Source organism: Falco cherrug, chromosome 1 (assembly GCF_023634085.1).
Source record: "Falco cherrug isolate bFalChe1 chromosome 1, bFalChe1.pri, whole genome shotgun sequence".
Taxonomy (NCBI): domain Eukaryota; kingdom Metazoa; phylum Chordata; class Aves; order Falconiformes; family Falconidae; genus Falco; species Falco cherrug.
Window position 1 is genome coordinate 112,751,457 of NC_073697.1, and position 24,137 is coordinate 112,775,593.

Sequence of the window (24,137 nt, forward strand, 5' to 3'; positions counted from 1 at the left end):
AGCTCCATAGGCTTATCTGCAGAGAGGAATCTTTACCAAAAATAACCCATCCACTGTGTTAGATACCAGCATTTTTGCCATGTTTCAGGGATTTAAGTTGGACACCAGACAAGATTAAAGACTATTGTGAACTCTTCACCCCAACTAATTGAGACTAACCTTTGGATGGCTTCTTGGATTCACCGTGATTTACTTCTCTGTCTTTTAAACATGTGTACCATGAAGCGCACAGTCTGTATGGCTGATAAGCAGCAGGCTTTGTAGAAAAGTCCTCTTACCTGTTGTACAAAGGAATAATTTCCTGGTCTGGGCTTTTTAGCATCAGTTCTGCTGAACAGTGTGTGGTGAGTAAGGCTTTAGATTTAGCTGCCAGTTTTGAGGTGCTGAAAGATTGAAAGCAGGTTCTGTCTCTCCTGCTTTTTCTTTCTTTCTTTTTTTTTTTTTTTTTTTTACTCTGACCTTATTATTAGAGTAGTATTTTAATATCTTGTAGCTTCTTCTGCCATTCTGTAGTCAAGGCGAGGTGTGCCCAGGGAGATGGTACTTCACTTGGCCCTAATGCCAGCCTTTAAGCTGCATTTTTTTTTTAAAGCTGTATTTTTTTAAAGCCACAGGACCCCTGAAGAGGCAGGTAAGGAGAGGTCTGTTGGACCCATGTTTCTCACCCTCCGTGCTGAAGATTGGGAGTAACCCCTTTGCAAGGGCCCAGAACTATGCTTGCACTGGAGGCGTTGCAGCCCACCACATGCTCCTCTGAGGTGGACACTGTCAGGGTGCTTTGCAGGGGACATTCTTCCCCGCCAGCTCAACAGCTGAGCCAGAGCATCAGCAGCAGTGGAACCTGTTTGAAGAGCCATCTCGAACTAGTGACCCTTATGGTTATCACATTGGCTGGGGGGCTAACGATGGAGCTAAATCATATCAGGCCAATCTTACAGGGATCAGGTTGACCAGTTTTATATTAAGCCACCACATATGTGCAGCACATGAGTGGCTGTTTAAAGAAAGCCTCTTACTTCCCCTCCCTCCCCCCTCTTTGAAGGCTTATTTCTTTTGTCGCGTGTCATGGGGGCTGGCAGCAGGTTCAGAAAGTCTGAGCTCTCCTGATTCAAGGTCATTGGGATTGTTTAAATATAATCTCCTTTTCCGTACTTATACTTTCCTACAACTTGCTATTCTGTCTTTCTAAAATTAAACTATTGAGAAAAGAGTAGATTGGACTTTCTGTGCAGGCCCAGGAAGGGGGCAAGCTAGCAGCAGGCTCGGCCCTTTGTCGTCGGGTGCATGTCTGCGTGAGATCGTGCTAGGGATGCAGAGTAAAGTTCGCAGTAAAGAGCTGGGGCTGCTCTTTGCTGCTCAGTTGTGCTTTGTGTGAGCCGTTACAGCTTCTCATGGCAGGCCACACATCGGGCTGTAGAGCACAGACCTGCTTAAGGAAGTGAAACTAGTCAGCTTAGGGGTGATCAAGCCCCCCCGTAGTGATTGTGTCCTGCAAATGAATGAGACAAAGGAAAAAATGCCCTAACACTTCTAAAAAGCTCAATAGTTTGGAATGTTTTATAATTTTTTAAAAAATGTTTTCAAGGTTTTTCTCTGCAAGCAGGAAGGCTTGCAAATTAGAAGTGAAAGCTGGGGATTCCTGGTAGCAGGGGTTTAATCTTTAAAAAAGAAAAGAACAGGCAATCCTGGAGTTTAACCATCAAGCTGCTGTAGGACAAAGAGGACAGTTAAATTCTTTGTGCCAGTAAACATTTGGTTGTGCTCCCCTCTGGAAATGAGAGAAGGATCTGTAGGCTCTGAACACGACTGTGCAGGAGCACCCCATCCCTGCAGTCCTCGGGCATCTCTACTGGTTGTGAGCTCAGCAATTTTGTGCTTGTGAGTTGTGCCTGGAGAGCAGTGAGTGTGTGTGCTGTTACAACCAGGAGCTGTGCCTGGATGCCGTTCCACATAACTCTTACTGTGGGGAATGAGAATTCCCAAGTTAAGTCTTGTCTATACAACCAGGAGAGCTAATTTGCGTTAAGTTAAAATAGTCAGTTCTGCCTTATTGATACAAACTGAAGCATGGACTCAGTATACTCATTTTTTTCAGTCCAAAGGCCTGCCCGTTTCCTGCCTCACTGAGGACTAGCCGTACAGGTACAAGGCTCTTGCCAAAGGTTTGGTGGCATCTGCCCTAGGTAACTGTTGTACTTTGCTCTCCTTGTAGAAGAGCAGAGAGAGGAGAGTCTGACTGCATTCGGGCTACTTGAGTGGGCACAGGCTTGCAGACCGGACTGATTTCCTCCTTTTTTTCTAGCATCTGTGTTTTGGGATTTCTAAAGCTTTTTTATTGGGGATTTTTTTTTACTGACTTTCCTGTGACCTCTAAACTGGGAGAATGTTTTTCAGTATCTGATGCCACACTTGCTTTTTTGAAGCCATGTGGGTCGCTAACCTTTCTGCCAGCCTCAGTGTTGTTTGCTGCCAAGCCTTGGTACCTCCTGTGCTGGTAACTACCCTGAGCACGAACACTTCAGCTCAGTGGTGCCTGTCCACTCTGGATCCTGCCACTGAGCAGGCACTGGAGAAACCAGATCCTTAATGGTGTTGCGACCAGTCCCATCCCAGCTGGCCTTGCATTCAGCTGTTTGCGCTGGTCATTTAAAGTCTGGGCCATGGAACTGGCTGTGATGGAAAAGCTTTGCTTGCCTGAGGAAGTCTTAGTCTCTTCCATTTTACTGATTGACTTACTAATAGCTCTAATAAGTTACGGGTTACATTTGTGTCACGTGAAGGATAGCGAAGTGAGGTGATGCTGGGTGACATGACTTGGTAGCTTATACCGGGGTCTAGAATGACGCTGCTGCTTAAAACAGTGGCTGTGTAATCTGGGTTGTTTTCTTAGTGGGGAGCGGTGGGGGTGAGGAAATGTTTGAAGATAATTCAAGAATGACATCGCTGTAATCCCACTGACTCTTAAAACCATGTAAAAGCATGAAATGGGATAAATGTTTTTGTAAGAGACATCAGCTTTCCCCTCTGCTTAATGGGGAAACATTAGCTTCCTTGCTCCAGAGCACAGGGGCACCCATGGTGGTGTAGAAAACTTTCTTCCATATTATGCTAAAACTTGCGCCATGTTTGCCCCCAGTCACTGTCCCTTTTAGAGCTGCCTGTGTTGCGGTGAGGCTGATGTCCTGCATCACAGAACTGCCCTTGTGACAGCGCTGAACAAAGATGCTTCTGTGAACTGCCGGTCTGCGTGCAGGGGAGAGGAATTCAGGGGGTGCTGCAGAAATAGCTAGCTATAAGAAGGACTTGGTTTAATTCTGTTGTTATCAGCCCAGTTTGGCCGGGGCTCTGTGTGAACAAACCTGTACTGGCTTTGTGCTGGAATATTTGAGTTGTGGAAACCCATTCCAGCTTCAGCTCAGATGATCTGAACCCCTGGAGTTTTTTGTCCTTTGAAGTGTAATATCGGGTTGGGAATCCCAGGAGGGTAGATTTTGCACTGTGTTTTCGCTGGAGGCTTTGTGCTTCCTGCATTTTATCTGAGTGGAATTCATTCAAGAACAAGCTTTTTGGGCCAGTCTTACCCCTGCATCCCCTGCATCTTGGTGGTTTGAGTGTGCAGAAAAATTAATAATAATACCTAGCATCAGCTGGGATATCTGTGCTTTGTTGTTCTGCTAATATTAATTATAGAAAACCAAGAAAATTTACCCAAACTTCGTTGAACTCCGGCTCTGCTGTGGACTCGCTTTGTGCTTACTGCTCATTCAAATTCTTGGCCTCTCCTTGAGTCAGCTGTGTTTTGCGTTTCATCCGGTTCAGGGCATGTGACAGAAGATGCAGGATGCATTTCTTAGATTTCTGTGCTTTCTTAATTTATTCTGTTTGCCCCATGCAACAGTTACTAAAAATGGAAACTATGTGATTACTCTTTGTGTTACCACTTACAAAGCTCCAAAGGTTGGGGCTGTTTCTAGCACTGTCACAATTAAAAGTGATGCGTCAGATCTCAAAGGCATGAGTCTGGATTAAGAAAGATGTGATTGTTAAAGGACATTCAGTAACATTCAAATTTGATTTGTAGTTGGAAGCAGGGTTTAAGCATCTAGAGGATTTCAAGGTTTTTGTTTCTCCAAACAGCGAGGTACATTTTTGAGTTTCCCCTCCAAATAAAAAGTTGAAACCCTTTTCTATAGCTTGATTCCAGGAGTTGAAACTTTAGGAAGGAGGCCAAATACTGTGAAATTTGTGATCTCATTGTGAAAGTAGGCAGCAGTGAGGTTTGTTTAGGCAAAACTTTCAGGGAAATTCCTGGGTATCTGGGCTAAATATCCTGGTTTTGTTTATAAACCACAATTGCTGCAGACTTACACTGGAAACATTTGAATGGGGGAGGAGAGAGGCGACACAGCTCAATTCTGTGTCAGGAAATACCACATCATTTCATGCTTCCCAGTCTCTTGAATCTTTTGTGTCTGCCTGATCTAAACTTTATCGCTTTGGGGGCTTTGGTTTATTAAGATGTACAAGGAGTTCTGCACAAATATCTTTCCAAGCGAGATACGAGTAAGGCTGGTTCTCTAATGAAGGAAAAATTGCTTGAGGAGGAGGTCGCTATCTCTCTGTCAAAACATTTATTTTTGTTTAACAAAAAGAAGTTATTTTCCTCACTGTTTTTACTTTTCATTTCCCTACTGAAAAGCCAAACATCTTTATCTGACATTTTTCAGGTTTTAGGCCTGTTTTGTTTCTGACTGCTATTTTTAATGAAGTTATGCTTTCATTACTAGCTTTTCAAAAATACTAACTTTCCACAAGAGGAGAATATTTCAGTCACCTCTAATCCTAACTTAAATACCTGAGAACGACCATAACTTCCTAGTGATACAGAGCACACTCCAGAACAGGCCTGATCGCTCATGTTGTAGGAGGGGAGAGAGCAGCTGCTGAGCACTGCTGAGATCTGCCACATGGTGTTCCTGACCCAGTGATCTTGAAGAGAGATGCAATACCAAAATGAGTAAATCATGAGTCAGACTGGGCAGTGAGACAGTGGCACTATTTAAAGTACATCAGAATAACAAGTGACAATCTTATTTATATGTGTGTGTTAAAACCAAAAACGTATTGTCTTGTTTTTCTGCAGAGAATACCAGAGGAGCTAACCTTAGATGCCTTACTAGAAATGAATGAGTCAAAGGTGAAAGAAACAATGAAGAGATGTGGTGCCAGAGACGAGGAGTGCTCCAGACTCAATGGGGCGCTGAGCTGCTTACGGAAGGTGACTGCATCAGGTACAGACTGCCTTGTTCTGTGGCATTAGTTTCTCAGCAGCCTGGCCCCTGTTCTGCTTCCTTTCATACGAGACAATCTGCAGAAACCTCTGGGTAATGTCTTTGGGTATATTCTGTAAGCAGCATCAGGTTATAGCTCTCGGATGTACATGAAGTTGCAGTGATCACGTGCATCTAGAGCTGTGGATTGGATTTGGTTTTGACAGCATGTCAAAAAAATAAATAAATGGAAATAAATGTATGTAGAAGCATCCTGTCTTAATAGACTATATCCGTGTTCTTTCTCTGTTCAGAGTTGTGTCTAATGTTCCAGTTAATCCTCCATCATTCAGTACACATATCCTTGACCTAACGAATACAACCAGATTTCTTGCAGGTAATCCCCTCCCCAAATATTCTAGCTCAGAGAGAAGATGTCATTCTGTTCGGCATTACTTTGCTCAGAAGCCCGAGTATTGTTCAGCTCAGTGCTTTGAAAGAGAAAAAGCATTGCTCTGACAGCCCTCTATTACTGCATAGCTTCTAGTGTGCCAGGTGATTCGCTTCTCCTTAAAACCGCTTGTCTCCTGCTATTTTTCTTTGACTGCTAGTACTGATGGAATCATTGCTAGATTCCAATAGCGGATTCAAGAGCTAGAAAGAAGAGTACCTGGAAATTATGGAAAGAAGGGTACTGTGTAATTATAAATGCATGTGTTCACCATCCAAATGGATCTGACCAAGTTATTTAAGATCAGTCAAGCTCAGGATTCCCAGAGTGCTGTTTCACTGTCTTCCCCTGTCACCTTCCCCAAGCTATTTTCAAAGGCATTGTAAAATCTGTTTGTACGATAGTGTTTCTCACAGCATACTGGTACTAACGTGCATCACATCTTTCTTTGTAGCAATTATTAATCTGTCACTGAAAGGTGATGTTTCCTGTTGGTATTATGACAGTTCATACCATTTGCAAATCATAAAGATTAGTTAACGAAAAAGTTGACAAACAGCTCAGTTTCATATTTCCTTTTTTCTGATCTTTCTTATCCTGGATTGTCAAATATTTCCCATCCATACTGTGGCAAAACCAGCCATTGTTAGAAGTAATGGCGTTCACTTATTATAAAGAAATGGCGTTTTTAAAAATCCAGGTGTGTGATCTCTTTTCAACCACTGACTAGTCAACAGGCCCTGAAGCTTTGACTTTTCACCTTCATGTAAGTCATTAAGGACATACTTAAAATTAAGCCAGAGAGTTACTGTGATGAATTAAGCCTCTGAAATTAGCCCAGTAAGCTGTGTGTTCCCACTTGGCTGCTGCAGGCCCTTGTACTTCCCCCCACCTCGCCCCCCCAGTTTGTACCCAGAATTGGTCTACGGGCTGTACTGGACCATTCTGAACTACTGTGCTAGGGTCTGTAGCAGGCTGTGCTGGGCTGAACCAGTGATCCAGCAGGACGTGGTGGTTCCTGTCTGTCCAGCTGTCTGTCCCTGGTGCAGCTCTATCTAACAGAGCCTGAACAAACACAGCAGCTCTGTGCTGGGTGCTGCTGCTGCCTGTAGTTGAACAGCAGTGCCCCAGTACTCCAGGTGTCAGGTGAGTTCTAGGCACTGGTTACATGCCAGAGAGAGAAAAAAGTGGCCAAATGAGTATCAGAAGCTCCTAGATATTCCTTATTTCCAGTCTAATGGCCTTTCTCACTTTAAGTGGTATTTAGCGATTCTGTTGGCTGTTAGGAAATTGTGTCCTCTTTTTACTACAGCCCAGTCTAAAAGCAGACAGGGTGCCAGGCTGGATGTACAGAATTGTCTAAACAGATTGGCACTAAACCCACATAGGTTCACACTGGGATGTGGGTGCCTGGTTTAGGTAGGTATGTATATCGCACGTTCTTCAGCAGGGCCTCTGTCTGTTAAAATTCAGCCCATCTTAGAACATAGGACCTGACTTTAGCTTTTGAGATACACAGCTACAGATGGGAAAGGAGGGTAGTTACTGCCATTCTCGTTGGAAAGGTTGCTTCAGCTGGTGTGTGTCGGGGGAGGAGAAACTAGGCTTGCACCTTGGCCAGGGGCAGAGCAGGGAAAAACCCCACCTTAAAGCCCAAAGCAGCATAATGTATGTGTATATACATTGGCTTTTCCTTTTAACCAATCGCTAACGTGGCTGTCATTGGTGTACAGGAGGGGAGTTAAAAGATGATGTGCTGATGAATCTTTCTGAGGCACGCCGGGAGAACAGCTCTGCAAACACGACTGAAGCCCCCTGCTCCTCTGTACCCACGTGGACTCCCTCTGCACCGCACCTTCCCAAGGGCAGCAGCCAGCAGGCGCGTTCTGTGTCAGTATCTACCATCCCGTCCTCAGATTCTCTTGCCTCAAGTCACGGACCTTCTGTCTATGCAGAAAACCTCCTGGACCCTTTTGCATTCCCCGCACACAGTGGAAGGTTAACGCCAAGGACTCCTCACACCATCACCATCACTCCGCCAACCACTCCTCAAGCCAAGAGACGGCATAAGCTGAAGCCACCACGGACTCCTCCTCCCCCTTGCCGGAAGGTTTTTCAGCTGCTACCTAACTTCCCAACCCTCACAAGGAGCAAGTCCCACGAATCACAGCTGGGAAACAGGATAGATGAAGTTCCTCCTATAAAGTAAGCATGACACTTCCTCCTTCCCCTCAAGCGCTGGTGGGCTGTGCTTGTACCGAAGGGCATTCAGTGCTCCAGTTCTGACCGTGAAAGAGCTGGTGTTCAGTTGCCTTGTTGTGGTTTCGCTGCAGTCTGATAATCTGTGTCAGTGAGATATTGCAAGATAGCCACAAAAGCTGCTTGTTAGTAGAGTACTGTACTTGAAATTTACTTGAATTTATTTGAAATTGCACCTGCTGGGCGGGTTGGGATGGCTGCTGCTATTAAAGGGCCCCAACCAGTTTTTCTCAAGCTTCTAATAGCCATTTCCACATACTAGAATTCTCTTCTGTCCTTAAAAGTTCCACAGTTCAGGTGGCTGGTATCCTTTAATGATTTCATTTTATTTTAGCTGCTAGTGTGAGCTTTAAAACACATTTATGACAGTACAGACAACTATAGCTCCGTAACAAGACAAACAGTCTTAGGCTACACATTTTCTTGGACTGATCCAGACTTTGAGATACACTTTTTCTGTGTAGGCAGGATGGAAGGGATTAATCTAACATTTAACTAATAGTTGAAACTGGGAAAAAAAGTGCCTTCCAAAGACTCTGGCTATCCCTAAACTTAGGTCAGCATCCGAATTCTGTAGCAGGCACTGGATCATTACAACGTACCCTAACTCTTTGACCACCTGGAAGAGTGCGAAGAGCCTGTTCTGCTCAGGACCTTTCACATTTTTGTGTAAGGGAAACTAGCCCAGCTCAGAATGGAGTTGAGATTTTCAGTATGAGCATTAACAGCAAATGGCTGTGCTTTTGATGCTGCAGTATGGTATTGCCTGCTGACTGACATGAAAGAGTTCATTATAAATGTGTAGCCTTGTAAGCAGTCCAGCATTCTTCCACCCTGTGAGTGCATGTGAATTATATACTAAAACCTGCAAATTGCGGAATGTCTAAATGCAGCAAGTAGGCAGCTGTGGCCAATGCACAGCTTTGTTTTGAAATTCAGCGATAAGAATCTGGTTCTGCTGTGATCCAGATCCTGTTGATTAAGTCTGGTAGGTATTGGAAAATGTAGCACTTCTGTGATTCAGGCACTTCCATGGAGTTGCAGAGCCCATTAACACTCCTCATCTGCAAGCCAAAATTCAGATGCGCTCCTGTACACTTCATTCACGGGCTGGAGCTGAAGCTTTACCCAGCAAAGGCTGCCATTTGTACGCAGGAAAATATCGGCTGTGCAGCAACTTCAGGAGCCTGTGCAAACCAGGGGTGTTTGTAAACCTGACATCAAACGCTGCAGGAAAGAGTTTCTGCTCTAGCAAAGTGTGCATCCTGTCACATGAATATGAATACCTGAAAAAAATTTTTTTTTCTTTTCTCTCTAGGTTTGGTAAGAGATATTTACAGGGCTGTCTTCATTTCTTTGCTGAGAGTGAAGATCGTGTCCTTGTCGGGTATCTGTTGGTCATCCCTGTGCAACCTCCGGAGGTCCTCAGCAGGGCCTTCTATCCCCGAGTTCCTGTTGACTCTAACGGGAGCTTGGCCTGTCGCCCTACTGGAGAACCGCAGGACATTTACATGGTCTTTCTTGTACCTGGTATTTCTTCAGATGACAAAAGCAAGCAAAAGGAATACTGGGAATAAAAAGGAACAAAGGGTTAAGGCAAGGGGTTTGGGTGTATTTGCCTGTCTGTGACTTCAGACAGCTGTTATTGATGCCTCAGTGCTAGAAATAACTTCGTATCTAACCATTTAGTATCTTTGGATATTCATTGCCAAGTATCTCTAATGAAATTAAGCGGTCGCTTGCAACCTTCTGAGGAAGGCTTTGGCATGTGCTTAAATGTGGAATGCTTCCTCTGATGTTGATGAGTCTATTCATGTTTAATGGCTTACAAGACTAGGACCTGTGTTTTATCCAGTAAGGCATCAATGCCGTTTAGTGTTGTAGCTATCCTGATGTTACTCCGTGTGTCTGTCTCAGACACAACCTGTAACCTTGGAAGCTAATGCAGAGAGATAGGAGCCTCACCTTTTTGTAACATATGAAAGTCCAAATGAGGACATTATAGCACCACACATCCATTTAATGCCCTTTAAAACAAAATTCTCAGGAATTACTTTCAGAAATTAAAAAATATAGAAAGAAAATCGTAAAATGAAAATGCAAGCAGAAATATGGGTATTTATCTGTGGGGAGTGATAGAATTTATGCAATAAATAAAAAAGGCATTAGAATAAATTCAAACAAAAATGAAGAATTCTGGTGCTTCTATGCATATATTCATATTGTCTGTTTTAAAATCTGTACTGTAGGTTCTTTTAAGTCCCAATGAATTCCAGGCTTTTTTATCATCGGGATTCTGCAGTAAGGATTTACCTCCTTTACCTGTTGCATTATGATTAATTCAGATGACTGCATTTGGATGGCCACACTAGATCAGCAGTATTCCTTGGAAAAGCAACTAGTCATTCCAGCCTGTTCTAAGATGCTGAAGACCACAGATGCCTTTAAAAGTTCACTGGAATAATGATAAAAAAGAATCTGGTGCCATCTAGGGTCAAATAAGGAGACTGGCTTTTTGTAAGCATTCAGTGTCTGACAGTGTCCAGCCTTGAAGCTGTGTTGACGCTTGCAGATTTGAGTTTTCTCCAGATGTGCAATATGGCTATCGATTTAATTCAGGAAATATGCCACAATCTTAGTATTTGAGAGTTTTTGGGTAGTTACGTGGTGTAACCACTGGAGTGCTGGACTGGCCTTTTGAAGTCTAGGTCTGTGTCTGCACTTACTGGCTAGCTAAGTGATCTCACATAAATGCTTTTGTTCTTCTGGGTCACGCTGGCCCTGTCTATAAAATGGAGATAATGATTTTCAGTGTAAAAGAATATTCTGAAGGCTACTGACACTGCATGAAAACTGGGTGATGGTATTTGTGATAAAGCAATTGGGAGAAAACTAACTGGGAGTAAAGTCTGACTTTCCCCTTTAAGGATGGCCTACACCTAATCAGGTGGACTTCTGCAATGCCTAAACATAAAACAGAATTATTTAACATAAAAAAAAGGAAGAAATATGATTCCACCAGATCTTATTTTACATTGCCTCCGTATGAAAAGAAGTGAAAGAGTAGTGTGTGGTAGGTTTACAGCAGAAGGCAAACCAGTCTCAGCTGTGCTACTAACAGTGTCATGGCTACTAGTCCATTTCTAGGACAGTGACTGCTTTGTTTCTGTCTAGACTGGTAAGCAAGCTTGTAAGTAATGCTTCCCTAAAACATCTCTTGTTCTCCATCAGAACCCTCCCAAGGATCCCCTCAAACGGTACGAAGAGACTTTGGCTTAGCCGTAACACACAGGTAAGCAACGCATGGTGTGGGAGCCACGAAGGAGCAAAACTGGGGTCAGACCAGGACAGCATCCTCTTTAGTGTGTTCGTAGCAGTCACGATTCTTAAGATAGGTTTCAAGTCAGGTGCCTCATTTGCTAAGTTCAGCCTTAACGATGTATTTCACCTTCATTTCTTTTTAATATGTGCACTTGAAATCCTTTTTCAAAAGCCAATTGACTTGTGATTCTGTACTGAGTGGTGTGCCAGCAGTAGCAACGTTGTGTATGGGCTGATAGGACCAGGCATGCCAAATGTGTATCACTGCCTTTTCCTAAACACTTCCACTGCTGCAAATGACAGGGAAGCTGCTCTTTCCTCCTACGTGGGAAGAGCATAGACTTCCCTTTTCCTCCGTTGTAGCTTCCTGCATCCCCTTTCCAAATCCAAACCAAAACTGGGCCAGCCAGATTTAATGCCGATCAAACCTATCCTTTAATTTCCTGGTAAAAGGGTAACACTCCCACCACCCCCACCACCACCCCCCAAATCGGATCCCAGTTCTACAAAGATGTTCAGGTGAACATAACCAGCACCACGTGACATGTCCTGCTGGCTCGAGGAGGGACACCAGCAACTGACAGACATCACATACTCACCAGCCGGAGCTGCACTTGGAGTATGTGCTGGCTGCTCCCTCTCAGAGTACTTGCTTGCTTCATGAGGTGAAGCTCAATTCCAGTTTGAGGGGTTTTTTTTATGGAAAGAAGTGATACTCTCGCCTGGGGAATCTTTGACTGCATGAGGCTTCAGATCTGAGCTGCAGCTTTGAGGACCTTCTAGAGATGTGTGTTCATGCGTGCCCTGTCTCCTTGTCAGGGACACCTCTGAGCACCTCTCAGCCCTGTTCCAGGAGTGGAGAACTAGCAAGGGGTCAGCAGCATTGCTGCCAGCCTTCTTTCGCTTGCTTTTGATCAGAAAAGTGAGAAGTTTTTTCCATAATGTCACTTGCCCATTTCGGAAAGAGCTAAAGTATGGCCTGTCTGTAACTACCTACAAACATTATTTTTCCTTTAGGCACCAGTTAACATCATTTTTCCTCTCTTGTCTCTATTTAGGTTCTCTACAAAGTCTTGGTTATCTCAGATTTGCCAAGTCTGTCAGAAAAGCATGATGTTCGGGGTGAAGTGTAAGTACTGCAGGTGAGCACACAGTGATGACCTTTGTCAGAAGAATTTTGCATTTGATTCATTAAAGTTTGCCTGTAACAAGTATCTCTTGATGCGATGCACTCTTAGCAGTGGCATCATTTTTAAAGTCAGCTTCTGAACTGGCAAAGGGATGCCTTGGCATCGACTTACACTTTAGGTTGGCAGCCTGACACGTGAATGAACCAAATTTATTTCCTGGTCACAGACTTCCTACCTGATCATGGGCAAAACTTGTAGTGGGAGCTGGATACCTAAATAGCATTGAGGATTTTAGGTTTTGCTTCTCTGTCTGGGTTGTTAGTCCAGATCACTGAGATTTTACTGCTTCACTGCCACTGGATAAGAATTAGTGAAGGTAACTATATTAAAAATAAATCAGATGCTAAGGCATGTATATGGTTTCATTAGTCTAATGACATACATTCATATGAAGAATCCTTGTGTATGCTGCTCTGGGGCCCGGAGCATTCCAGAACTCCCTCTGAGATTAGCATAAGAATTACAAATTAAGGGTAGGCTTCCTCTTTTTAGGAAAGAACAAGATGCTATTTAACACGTAATGTGTCTCTTTCAGATTAAAATGTCACAACAAATGTACTAAAGAGGCACCTGCTTGTAGAATATCCTTCCTTCCCAGTAAGTAATTTTCTACAAATTTTTAGCATTTCAATGTAATTGGTGGTATAGCAAGAATAAAAAGTCTGATTAAAGCTTTTTTCTCTCTTCTCATTTTTCAGTAACAAAAATAAGAAGAACAGAGTCTGTCCCTTCTGATATCAATAATCCAGTAGACAGACCAACAGAACCACAGTTCGGAACTCTTCCCAAAGCACTAACGAAAAAGGTATGTGGTGACTGAAGTGTGTGGTGTCTGTAAGTCTGAGAGGCCACAGTAAGGAGAGGTGGCAGCAGTAACTTGCTGCTTGGAGCAAGAATGGCAGCTTGAGCTTTCACTTTGCAAGGAGACCTTGATGTGTCGTCTTCTCCTTGTAAAACGTAGGCTGCCCACAGCCCCAGCTGCCTGCTCGCTTAGAAGAACTGTGCTGTGTTCAAGGCTAGGGACAGCTTTCCTTTCTCTCTTGTTCAGTAAACACTGAAGGGAGTTTGTTCTTTCTTTTTATTGTTTTCTCACAAGTGACTTTCCTTGCTTTGCAGGAGCATCCACCAGCAATAAATCATCTGGACTCCAGTAGTAATCCTTCTTCTACAACCTCATCCACACCATCTTCTCCAGCACCTTTCCAGTCTTCCAACCCTCCCAGTGCAACACCTCCCCCAAACCCATCTCCTATGGGCCAGAGGGATGGACGATTTAACTTCCCAGGTACGCTTGCCTTTTTCAGGACATCTCTGCCAAGACCAGAAAGGCCTCTATGCAAGCAGGGGCTGACCGAGACTTCACAGGTAGTTGCAGGTTTCTGAATACACAGTTGTGTCATGTAAGCGAGGTGTGAAGGTGTATCTTGTTATCTGATAAAAGAAAACGGTGTTCCTACAAGTTTTAAAATGGTATCAACAGGATACCTTTGCAGAAGACAGATTACTGAGGAATGTCGGCACCTTTCTTACATGATTTGATCTTTCTATTTTCTCCTTTTTTGAAAAGGACTAAAAAAATAAATTACATCATTTTTCCTTCCTTTTCTCATTGTACTGTAAAATGCATGCTGCCTGCTGTGTTCGGTCACCAGTGGCTTTAAATCACGAGTAAGGTGATTGCTAGAGCAAAACATAAAAATGAGAACTGGAATGAATTACTTTACCAGTCTCTTCCAAAAGATAGCCAACAATCAGCACTCACTTTTAAACCATTGCCATACGTGTATGGAGGAGCAGTATTTACCCTACATACTTCACAGATTAAGAACCCAAATGTGCCATCTTTACCGGGGTTGACAGAGGCAAGAAACTCTGACAAGGGCAAAGATTTACGTAGAGAGAATAAATTTAATTCCTTTGATCTGGAAATGAAGTCACATGCAGCTCAATAGCTGCTACATCTAGCCTTCAGCATTGCTGTATTTTACATCGGCTTTTGATCTGTGAGTGAAAGTTGCTATTTCAGCCTATCCAAAAGGAGCAGAAGCAGAGCCAGTTTAGTACAAGGATTCTGCTGCAACTACTTTGTGTTAGGACATACTGCTCAAATTCACTGAAATTAAAAAAAAAATTACTTGCAGATGGCTCATGAGCTTCAGTTTCTCTGGGTGCATCTCCAAAAAGCTGAAGACATGAGAGAGCATCGAAGCACCAGCCTTTACGTGGGCCTGCCTTTTAGTGTTCCTGGTTCTGTAAATTTGCTTCTGCCACTTGAAGTGTGAATGCGTTGTTTTCCCGCCAGACTGTTTGCTTATTGGTAACTTAGCTTTCATTTGATAAGTATCATCTGTCACAGTCTCCAGAAATGCATGTGCAGAAATCCACCCCCTCAAGCAGGCTGATAATCTACTAATCTGTTTCCCAACAGTGAGTTGGGACTAATTCATTGAATGCATATGGGGCACTTACTGATGATCCTCTAACTTGTTTGTGTTGTTTTTTTTTCTCCTGGTAATTTTTGTTGCTGTACTGTTTAAAAAACCCTAATTAATAAAAAAGCTGCCTACTACATTCAGCATAGACAACAATTTATCTTCCCAGGTGAGTTGATTGTTTTAATTCTACTAACCAGCTTCTACTGCCAAAAAGTAACTTGTTTGTAAACTTCTGCATGCTGCCCAAGAACAGTAATTCTGCTTTTTTTTAAAAGTTCTATACTCTTATTTGTATATTTGTGAGTATAGAACTCACACCTCTCTTTCCTAATACGAGGTAGTGACATGGTTTACATACTAAGGTGAAACTTGGAATATTTAGGTGTAAAACAGTGGCTTTCTGCTGTGGGATTCTACACGCAGCTGTCCACTTCAGAAAGGCTGGCTCTAGGGTTATGTGCCTGGCAAGTATCAACGGGCACCGTCGGTTCGGGAAGGCTGAGCCCATCTTTATGAATGGAGGCTCTTGCCTGTGGGATTTCACCATGGTGTAACACTATTCGCGTGCGGATTTGCACATACAAACTTTTCCCAGTCAACTGTTCGTGAGCCCTTAGAAACAGCTTGTTTGTTTCCAAAGGGAGAATTGATGATGTAGGATGCCAGGCACAGGGTATTTACTCTGAATTTTGAAAGGATTTGCAACCCAAGCTGAATTTCCTGTGCACTGGTGATGCAGGGCAGACAAGGTGCATTTGGAATACATGACTTGCAGTATAGACAAAACCAAATATCCTAGTTCATAAGGATATTTCTGGTTATCCAAGGCAACTTGAAGGCATGTGAGTAATTCACAGACAAGGACTGACCTTGAAAGGCATTACAGGTAAGTAGGTGAATGGGAAGAAGACTGGGCTTGGTCAGTATACAGGCATGTATGTACTAGGAAAGATGAATATAGTTTCATATGAAGTATAAAATCATACTGTCTGTGGTTGAGTTTACTTTATAATTCCTGAATAAGAAACAAATACTCACTATTGCAATGTTAAAACTTCTAACCTGTAAGAGATTAAAGTATAAAATGTCATAAATGTTTCTTCTTTCCCAGAACTTCCCAGCCCTGCACAAATAGCACAGCCGCCAGAAACAGCTGCAGACACTAAGTAAGTATAGTTTTAAATTCTTTTATTTGCATTATGTTTACCTGATACTTCTCAGATCGGTCTGAAAGTGCTATGTTATGATCCAAACTGAACTTACAACCTGAGAAGTCAGAGGATAATTTTAGTCAGCAAGGGCAATACTGGTATTACCAGTTTTATAAAGCTGAACGTGATCTTTACTTTAAACGGGACAGTAAGAAGCCCATGCCTTTAACACCTAGTTACAGTTATGTGTGCATTCCCGAGGTCAGAAAGGTCTGATGAAATAGAAGTTACGTAGTTTTACAACTGAAAGAGCATGACACGCTTAGCAGCAGGGAAGCATCTTTTTCAGGGTCTGACTTGGAGGACATGCAGAAGATTTTAGCCTGCATTGCCAGCACTCGCAATTGCTTCCTCACTGTTGTAGGTGTTTCAGTAGTAGGAACAGGAGTATCTGTTACTGGAACGCATTGTAATAGTGTAGCCATGCCGCTGCCAAGTCAATTCCTGCCACTTATCATTGAAAATCACTTCAAAGTCTTTGTCCGTCATTTGCTAAAGTAAGCTTAGGAAGTCCTTATCTGTTAAGTGGGTCAGTAATTGTATTTTTCCCTGACCTACTATAATGCTATCAAGATCTGTTCTCTATTTGCTTCTTTCCACCCCACTAATTGCATGTGTAGCAGCCCACTTTTCTAACTCGGGTGGATACGCAAACATTATTTTCACTGTAAACCTGTCTTCTCTTGTTAGTGCTGATCAACAGCCAGACACAGATGGAGTTGAATGTGAAGCAGAGGTAGGTTTTCTGGTTTGCCCTTTTGTACAATCAGAAATGCCATGTTGAAAGTGCAATGAAACAGTTGTGGCCCTGGAATTATGTGTGTCGACTGGGTGTGCCTTACCTCAGTTCCACTGCACTGTTTGTACTGCAAAGATCTCAACTGAAAATTCATGGTTTCTGTAGCTAGGCTGAAACAATTAAGTACTCGTAACAATATTTAACTTTTTCCAATAGGGCTAAGATGATATTTTTCAAACCTCTGGCTCACTCAGTTTGATGCAGCCCTTTTTATATGACAAAGGCCGCAGGTCTGGTGCATTTAGACTTCGTAATGCAGCTCTGCAGACCTCAAATCTGCAAGTAATGCACGTGTAGATACTACCAGTGGTCAGATTAGCTTGCGGTAGGTCCTGCAAAGCAAATGCTGTGAGTATGGGCTTGTGTTTTGCATAGGAAGGCCTTTCCATACCTCTTCACAAGTCTTGTGATTTTGGTAGCACCTAAGCACATGTTCAGCTTGTAGTACGAACGCTGAAATGGGTTTCTGTAGGGATGAGTAAACTGATAGAGAATTGATGATTTCAGCAGGAATTACTGGATTTTGGATCAAGCTTGTTGATTTTTGGAGCACTTCTCCCTAACAGGAGAATTTAAGTAATCTCAGAAAAGCCTGTGCCCACATTTATTGGAAGAACAAAGAGGTTCTTGACTCTTCCTTTTAGAATGGTCTGTAGCATTTTTCCCCACACTGAGAAGCAAATCCTGAGAGATGCGGAGCGCTGAGACGTTAGTGCTGGTTCTGTAAATATAACTCTATGGGACAGAGCCTTTCTTGTCTTCACATGTGTGTGCTGACATACAGAAGACATACAGCTTTTTGTAGCCTTCTGAGATGACTTTGTCCTGTGCAGTGTGTTTCTGGGGCTGTAGTCAAATGCGTGTGTCCAGCCTCTGGAGTTCTCTCAAAGCAGCTGTTGCTGCTGGCTGGTAGGCTGCTTCTGCCCTCCAGGTGGGACTCTCAGCACGTTTCCCTTCTCTTTTTGTGAACAGGTGGAAGAAGCAGAGACTAATAAATCAGAACCTGAAGATGATGAGGATGAGGTGGAAGATTTGCCAAGCAGACGGCCACACTTGCAAGGGATGATTTACCGCAAACCTAGCCAGACCAGCGTCTACCTGCAAGAGTGGGACATTCCCTTTGAACAGATAGAACTGGGGGACCCTATTGGCCAGGGACGATGGGGGAAGGTTTACAAGGGGAAGTGGCACGGGGAGGTGGCCATCAGGCTGCTGGAGATAGATGGGAACAACCAGGATCACCTCAAGCTCTTTAAAAAGGAGGTGATGAACTACAGACAGACGCGGCATGAGAATGTGGTACTTTTCATGGGAGCATGCATGAACCCTCCTCATTTAGCAATCATTACCAGGTAAGGATATAGCATCTTAGTATTATTTTAAATATATACATATTATGTAGATAGATAATATATTTTTTTAATAGATAAAAATAAACCTCTCGCTACAGTCAGGAGGTGGCAGACATGGATGCAGCCTGTGTTGCTCAGAGTTTTGGATTCTAAGGTTGCCTCCTTTTAGGGAATATATAATATTTTTTGGCAATTTTCTTTTTATTTTTGAATTCTTAAATAATAACATTCAAAAAGCTGGAGAAAAAAAAATCTGGAACAGGTTGTTCCTCTGCCATCTACTTCCAGATGGTTCCAATTCAGCAAAGTGATGATAAACCAACGTGCGCGTCTGGCAATGCAACAGTTCCCTCTTCCTTTCTGTTCCTCCTAGGGACACTTGCTGATTAGGGGGAAATGTTACTGATTTTCTCCCCTCTCCCATTTTCAGTATTTAGTTGAGATGAGGATCACTTGGCCCCTCAATAAAGCTTTTGGGGATGTTCATATGCAGGCTGAATTTGAGTAAGGCCAAGGGCATGCCGTCCTCACAGTCTGGCAAGGACATACGGGGTGATTTCTAACTGCCAGCTTCAAAAGATGTTTCCTGCATAAGTGACCAGCAGCAGAAGCTGGTGCTCAGATTTTGAAAACTGGACTTCATATGTCAGAGCAGTATAACGACAGCTGGGTCTCTGAAGAAATACATAAGCATTTCTTGTGTATCCTTGAGCGTGCTTTAAGAACAGGTCTCCTAAACGTGTACACCCACACAGACGCAAATCAACGGGGTCCTTAAAGTTCTTCAAAATGGTGTTTTTCAGCAGGGGAGGAGGGCTGGGATTCTGTCAGTGTGATAAAAGAAACAACTGATCATCCAGTATTACATTCTTACTCCCCTCCAGTATTTTAAAGACCTTTTTAAGGATTGTTGTTCCTCTTTCCTGTAGCTTCTGCAAAGGAAGGACGCTTCACTCGTTTGTAAGGGACCCCAAGATATCCCTGGACATTAACAAAACCAGGCAGATAGCACAGGAGATCATTAAGGTAAGGGTACGCTATGCCAACGGGGGCCTCAGCAAGGGCTTAGGGGCTGCACAGCTGGAGCGGTTGTGGAAGCCTCAATAGCCCAACAGGGTGTTGCAGCAGGAGATGCTCCAAGTTGGCTGGAAAAAAGGGCTAATTTAGTGGGCAGTAAGGTAGGGGCCTGTAAGGACAGAAAGAGACCTTTTGCTTGCCAGTAAGGGGCTGGGGAGGGAGAATTTAGATAAAGGGAGTAATGAAGAAAGGTATGCAGGACAGGTTTCCTTCCCAGGTCTCTTTATTATAGTAACTGCAACTAAATTAATGCATTCTGAAGTAGATGGCATTTTCTCCCAGATCAGCACAGTGTCTGTGCTTGCTTTCAGTATTTCTCAGCTGAAGAAGCATTTCTGAAGCTGCTCTTTTCTTTGCTGGCAGAAATATCCTGTGAATTTAGTGAGCAAACTTGTGTCAGTTGTTCATTGTTCTGACACGTACAGACTTCATCAGGGTTGCCAAGTCCACAGCCGCTTGATGCTTCAACTAAGAGTACCCTTCCAGCAGCCCTACTATGTAAAGGATGAAAAGCAATTTGGAAGTTGAGCGCTAAACCAAGATCTGCTCCCTTGCAGACTTCCCTTGCACCCTTCCTGTACAAGTCAGACAGCTGCCGTGTCCCCACTTCCAATTAATAATTTATGCTGGAGTAATGAGAGTTAACCTGTATTAGAAAGTAAAGTGTCCCAGAGATAGAGGCTTGTAAATAACAAAGAACCCAACAAACTTACATCTCTGCATATATTTCCCAGGGCATGGGGTATCTTCACGCAAAGGGGATTGTACATAAAGATCTGAAATCCAAGAATGTTTTCTATGACAATGGGAAAGTTGTGATCACTGACTTTGGATTATTTGGAATTTCGGGTGTGGTTCAGGAAGGAAGGTAAGTGAAGGTTTCAATACTTGGTCCACTTCTAGAATGAAAAATAGTGATCAAATAAGGAAGCATGTTGATGCATTACACAGTAAAGTGAGGAGTGCTGATGGTTTAGTGCATACACACATTTTTGGAATATACCGTTTTTCTTTGGTTTTTTTTAAGCAGAGTTCGTTCTACAGTTCCAGTAGCACAGAGCTAGGAGGTTCTGTGTGGACTAGGACTCTGAACACAGAACAAACAAAATTTCAAGGCCAAGAATGAGCTGGAGAGAGAGTCAGGCTAACACATGCGTATTTTTTAATAGGGCAAGAAAATTAGAAACAAAACGTCAGCAAAAACATTTGAGTAAATAAAGTCAAGGCATTAGGTGAAGCACAGATATGGCCCATATGCTGCTTCCTGGAAGCAGCAGCGCTTCTGTACCACTTCTTTCTTTTGAACTCAGGAGGGAGAATGAGTTGAAGCTGCCCCATGACTGGTTATGCTACCTGGCCCCCGAGATTGTTCGCGAGATGGCCCCTGGGAAGGACGAAGACAAGCTGCCTTTCTCCAAAGCTGCAGATATCTATGCCTTTGGGTAAGAAAGGAACCCCTAAGAGCACCGTTCTCCTGTCACAGACTCGGGATTCTAGCTGGGACGCGTTTTTCTCACCTGCTACAAGTCGTGGGTGGGAGGTGTGCGGGCAGGCGGGATTTGCTGCACAGCCTTACACACCTTCCCCAGCTTATTTGAAGAAATTGGAACAGTTTTGTGCCTTTCTTTTAAGAGCAGGTAAAGGCTTGATTTGTCTGTTAACATTGCAGGACTGTGTGGTATGAGCTCCAAGCAAGAGAATGGCCTTTCAAGAACCAGCCTGCAGAGGCACTCATCTGGCAGATTGGAAGTGGCGAGGGAGTGAAACAAGTTCTTGCAACTGTTAGTTTGGGGAAAGAAGTCAATGTAAGTACCTCAGTTGCAGGAATCCTGCCATGTAGCTATTTATCAGGAAAACAGGGAGCTGCATAAAGAGGCAGCTTACTGTACTTGTATTATAACTCTAAGGATAAAGGGCGGGAGAGAGAACAGATTAGAATGGGGCATCAGGTTAGGTATTGAGGCTCTGCCCCTATCTGACACAGAGGAGTGGACATCCGCTGGTATGCAGGATGCTGTTTGATGCTAAGAATGCCCGAGACTTCCACTAAACAGCACCTCTGGCTGGGCTTGCGCAAATCACAGTGCTCAGTCAGTTGCTTGGTCTGTGCAGTTGACCTGTGAACTAAGTGGAGATAATGAGCCACAACTCTCCTCTGCAGGAAATTCTCTCAGCGTGCTGGTCATTTGATCTCAGTGAGAGGCCTAGCTTCACTGCCCTCATGGATATGCTTGAAAAACTGCCAAAATTGAATCGTCGGCTCTCCCACCCAGGACATTTCTGGAAGTCTGCTGAGTGAGTATTTGCTGCTGTTAAGAACATTTACGCCACTCAGAATTTGCTAGCTGATTGATTTGGTGCTTTATTTTGCCTTTCTGGGGGCTGTCGAACCTCTGACGGGAGAGTAACTGTGCTGTTCTGCTTTTCCAGTTACTAGGAAATTACGCAGTTAAGCTTGCATGCTTCAGACAGTTCATTTCCTACTTGAACATATCCACGTCCCTTCAGCAGACTACTTACGTTTGGTTTCAGAGAGTATTTACCATCAGTGTTTGAAAGGGCCCACACTGACCTCGAAGGGTTTAGAATTTCCCCTATAATGGCTGGTACTGACTGAGGAGGGGAAGGACCAAAGAATGTGCCACCGTTTCCCTTTGGAACGGAACTGTCAAATTTTGAGAGTCCCAAGTTCGTAGCCTTCCTCAGGGAGCATGTGAGAAACCCCCACCCCCACCCCTCCTTGCAGAAGGGTGCCAGTTCCCACAGGCACGTAAAGAAATGCAGCAGCAGTCCTGACTCCGAATAATTCACTGCTGGGGGAAAACCCAAAGCAGGTGGTAATCATGTGTCAGGTGTCTCAGAAATGCTGAAGATGCTTAAACTGACGGGTAGGAATGAGCGGCAATGGTTGGACTGAATCTCTAAGCTGGAATTATGTCAAGATCTGGACCAAGGAAAGATAAATCATGAGAAGTCAGCATAAATCCCTGTCAGACTGTGACACCTTCAAAGTCAGTTTCTGTGTTGCAATTGGAAAAGAAAGGTCTTAGGGTCAAGCATCTCTAAACTGTCAAAACTGGAAGAGGTCCCTCAAAACACCCGTTGTACATCATGCCATGACATCCGTTAGACAAACCAGACCAGAATAGGAAACTCATCCCAGTTCAGACTGGATGAGCATAAAGGCACAAGACCTAAAACTTTCAGCCCCTTTTCTCCTGACTAACCTGTCACTCGGAGAAGGGTGGTTCCCAGGTCCACTTCTAGCACAATCAAGTGAAGCAAAGCAGATACAATTTCTGGAGCCAAGAGACTGAAGCCCCCACCCCAGGCCAGTTTTATGTCAGTTGTCTGATTGCCACTGCTGCCGCTGTTACCCTGAGTAGCTCTGGCGGCAGAAGGCAGCCAGCCCGGCCTCAGCACCACGCTTTGAGTTGCTGTTGGGCATGGGGTTACAGTTTGGTAACCTCTTCAAAGTCATTTGTCTCTTGTGCAATTTCCCTAACACTTGCACTGGATCCCTGATATATTATGATGTCTAATAACTTTAAAATGCGGAATGCTTCTCCAAGGCTGTGGCTTCATCTTTATACAAAGGGACACTGTTATCAGCAAAGATTGAATGCTCACTACCCACTCGCTGATAAGTAGAACAGTCTGATATGTTTTCCTTACACTAGACAGGTATCTGTGTGTATCAGAGCATGTGTTCTACAAAGGTACAGCAAGGGTTGAGCACACCTTACCTTTGGCTGTTGCTCTTCGAGTCGCCCATGGCTGCCTCTGTGCGCAGCTGGGAGGCGCGGGGCTCGCTGCCCCAGCGGAGCCATCACAGCTGCACTTCCCTCCCTGTAAATAAAAATTCAAAGAGAAACCAACAAAAGTTGAGCTAAAAAACAGACGTGCATGTAATCGCTGCTTCTTTTCTGTCCTTCAGTTGTAATTTAAGAGTAACAATTTTTTCCCCTTTTCTGGCTGAAAGCACACCAAACCTTTTTTCCAGGCACAGGTCTATACCCAGCTACCGCGAGTGTGTGCTTTGCCGTTATCCATTCCTTCAAGTCATCCAGCTTCACTTGTGACATTTCCTCCCATTTTTTTTAAACTAATCCTCCCTTGTCTCAAAGGGAGAGCGCTGTACTTAAGGCCATTTTTTTGCCGGGAGATTTGCATGATAGCAATGTCCTTCGGTAAATTTTTTTTTTCTGTTCTAGAGAAACACGCTGTGCTCCACCACTGTGGTTCTGTGTGTCAGCACTTGCCTCCCCTCATTTCTCTATACGATAAGACCCGCTCGTGTTGGCTCTGTAGCTGTGATGACTGCCTGCACACCCGCTCGCTTCCCCAGCCAGGCTCCGCCGAGCAGAGCGAGCCCAGGCTGCCTCACCTTCCCCTGCAGACAGGCACACTCGCATCGTCCTCTAACATCACACTGGAAATGAACTTGAAGTAATGCTTCCCAGTTGGGCAGTCGGTTCAGGAGAATGCTCAGTTCCAGAGCAATCTGCCAAGTGATTATTTTGGATTAGCGTTTCCATAGGGAGTTATTCTTGAACAGCTTGTGGAACTGCAGAACGATGTCTTATATAGTAGCTACCCTAATTATTTTTGTCTGGGTAGACAGACCAACACCCCCACAAGCGGTTCATGTCAATTTGCATACATTACTATTTTTTCTCCGCTCAAAGCATTTAATAGAGGAGAAGTACTTTAAGTGTCAGTATTAATTATCAGCATTGACAGCTGAATTAGTGCTCGTTGAAATGAAAGTG

The 24,137-nt window shown here is 43.8% G+C and overlaps 1 protein-coding gene across 1 annotated transcript in view; it reads left to right on the plus strand.

Annotated features, from left to right (window-relative positions):
* The window catches only part of KSR1 (kinase suppressor of ras 1), a 73,685-nt gene that overhangs the window by 44,227 nt on the left and 5,321 nt on the right, over positions 1 to 24,137 (plus strand). The window contains exons 3-19 of the mRNA XM_005439833.4: positions 5,144 to 5,291; positions 7,455 to 7,926; positions 9,299 to 9,303; positions 11,212 to 11,272; positions 12,360 to 12,443; positions 13,027 to 13,088; positions 13,190 to 13,296; positions 13,608 to 13,776; positions 15,051 to 15,092; positions 16,038 to 16,092; positions 16,828 to 16,873; positions 17,909 to 18,288; positions 19,218 to 19,314; positions 20,100 to 20,233; positions 20,676 to 20,807; positions 21,035 to 21,170; positions 21,527 to 21,660. Coding sequence (XP_005439890.3) covers positions 5,144 to 5,291; positions 7,455 to 7,926; positions 9,299 to 9,303; positions 11,212 to 11,272; positions 12,360 to 12,443; positions 13,027 to 13,088; positions 13,190 to 13,296; positions 13,608 to 13,776; positions 15,051 to 15,092; positions 16,038 to 16,092; positions 16,828 to 16,873; positions 17,909 to 18,288; positions 19,218 to 19,314; positions 20,100 to 20,233; positions 20,676 to 20,807; positions 21,035 to 21,170; positions 21,527 to 21,660 — 2,264 coding nt within the window. The remainder of the gene's footprint in view (positions 1 to 5,143; positions 5,292 to 7,454; positions 7,927 to 9,298; positions 9,304 to 11,211; positions 11,273 to 12,359; positions 12,444 to 13,026; positions 13,089 to 13,189; positions 13,297 to 13,607; positions 13,777 to 15,050; positions 15,093 to 16,037; positions 16,093 to 16,827; positions 16,874 to 17,908; positions 18,289 to 19,217; positions 19,315 to 20,099; positions 20,234 to 20,675; positions 20,808 to 21,034; positions 21,171 to 21,526; positions 21,661 to 24,137) is intronic.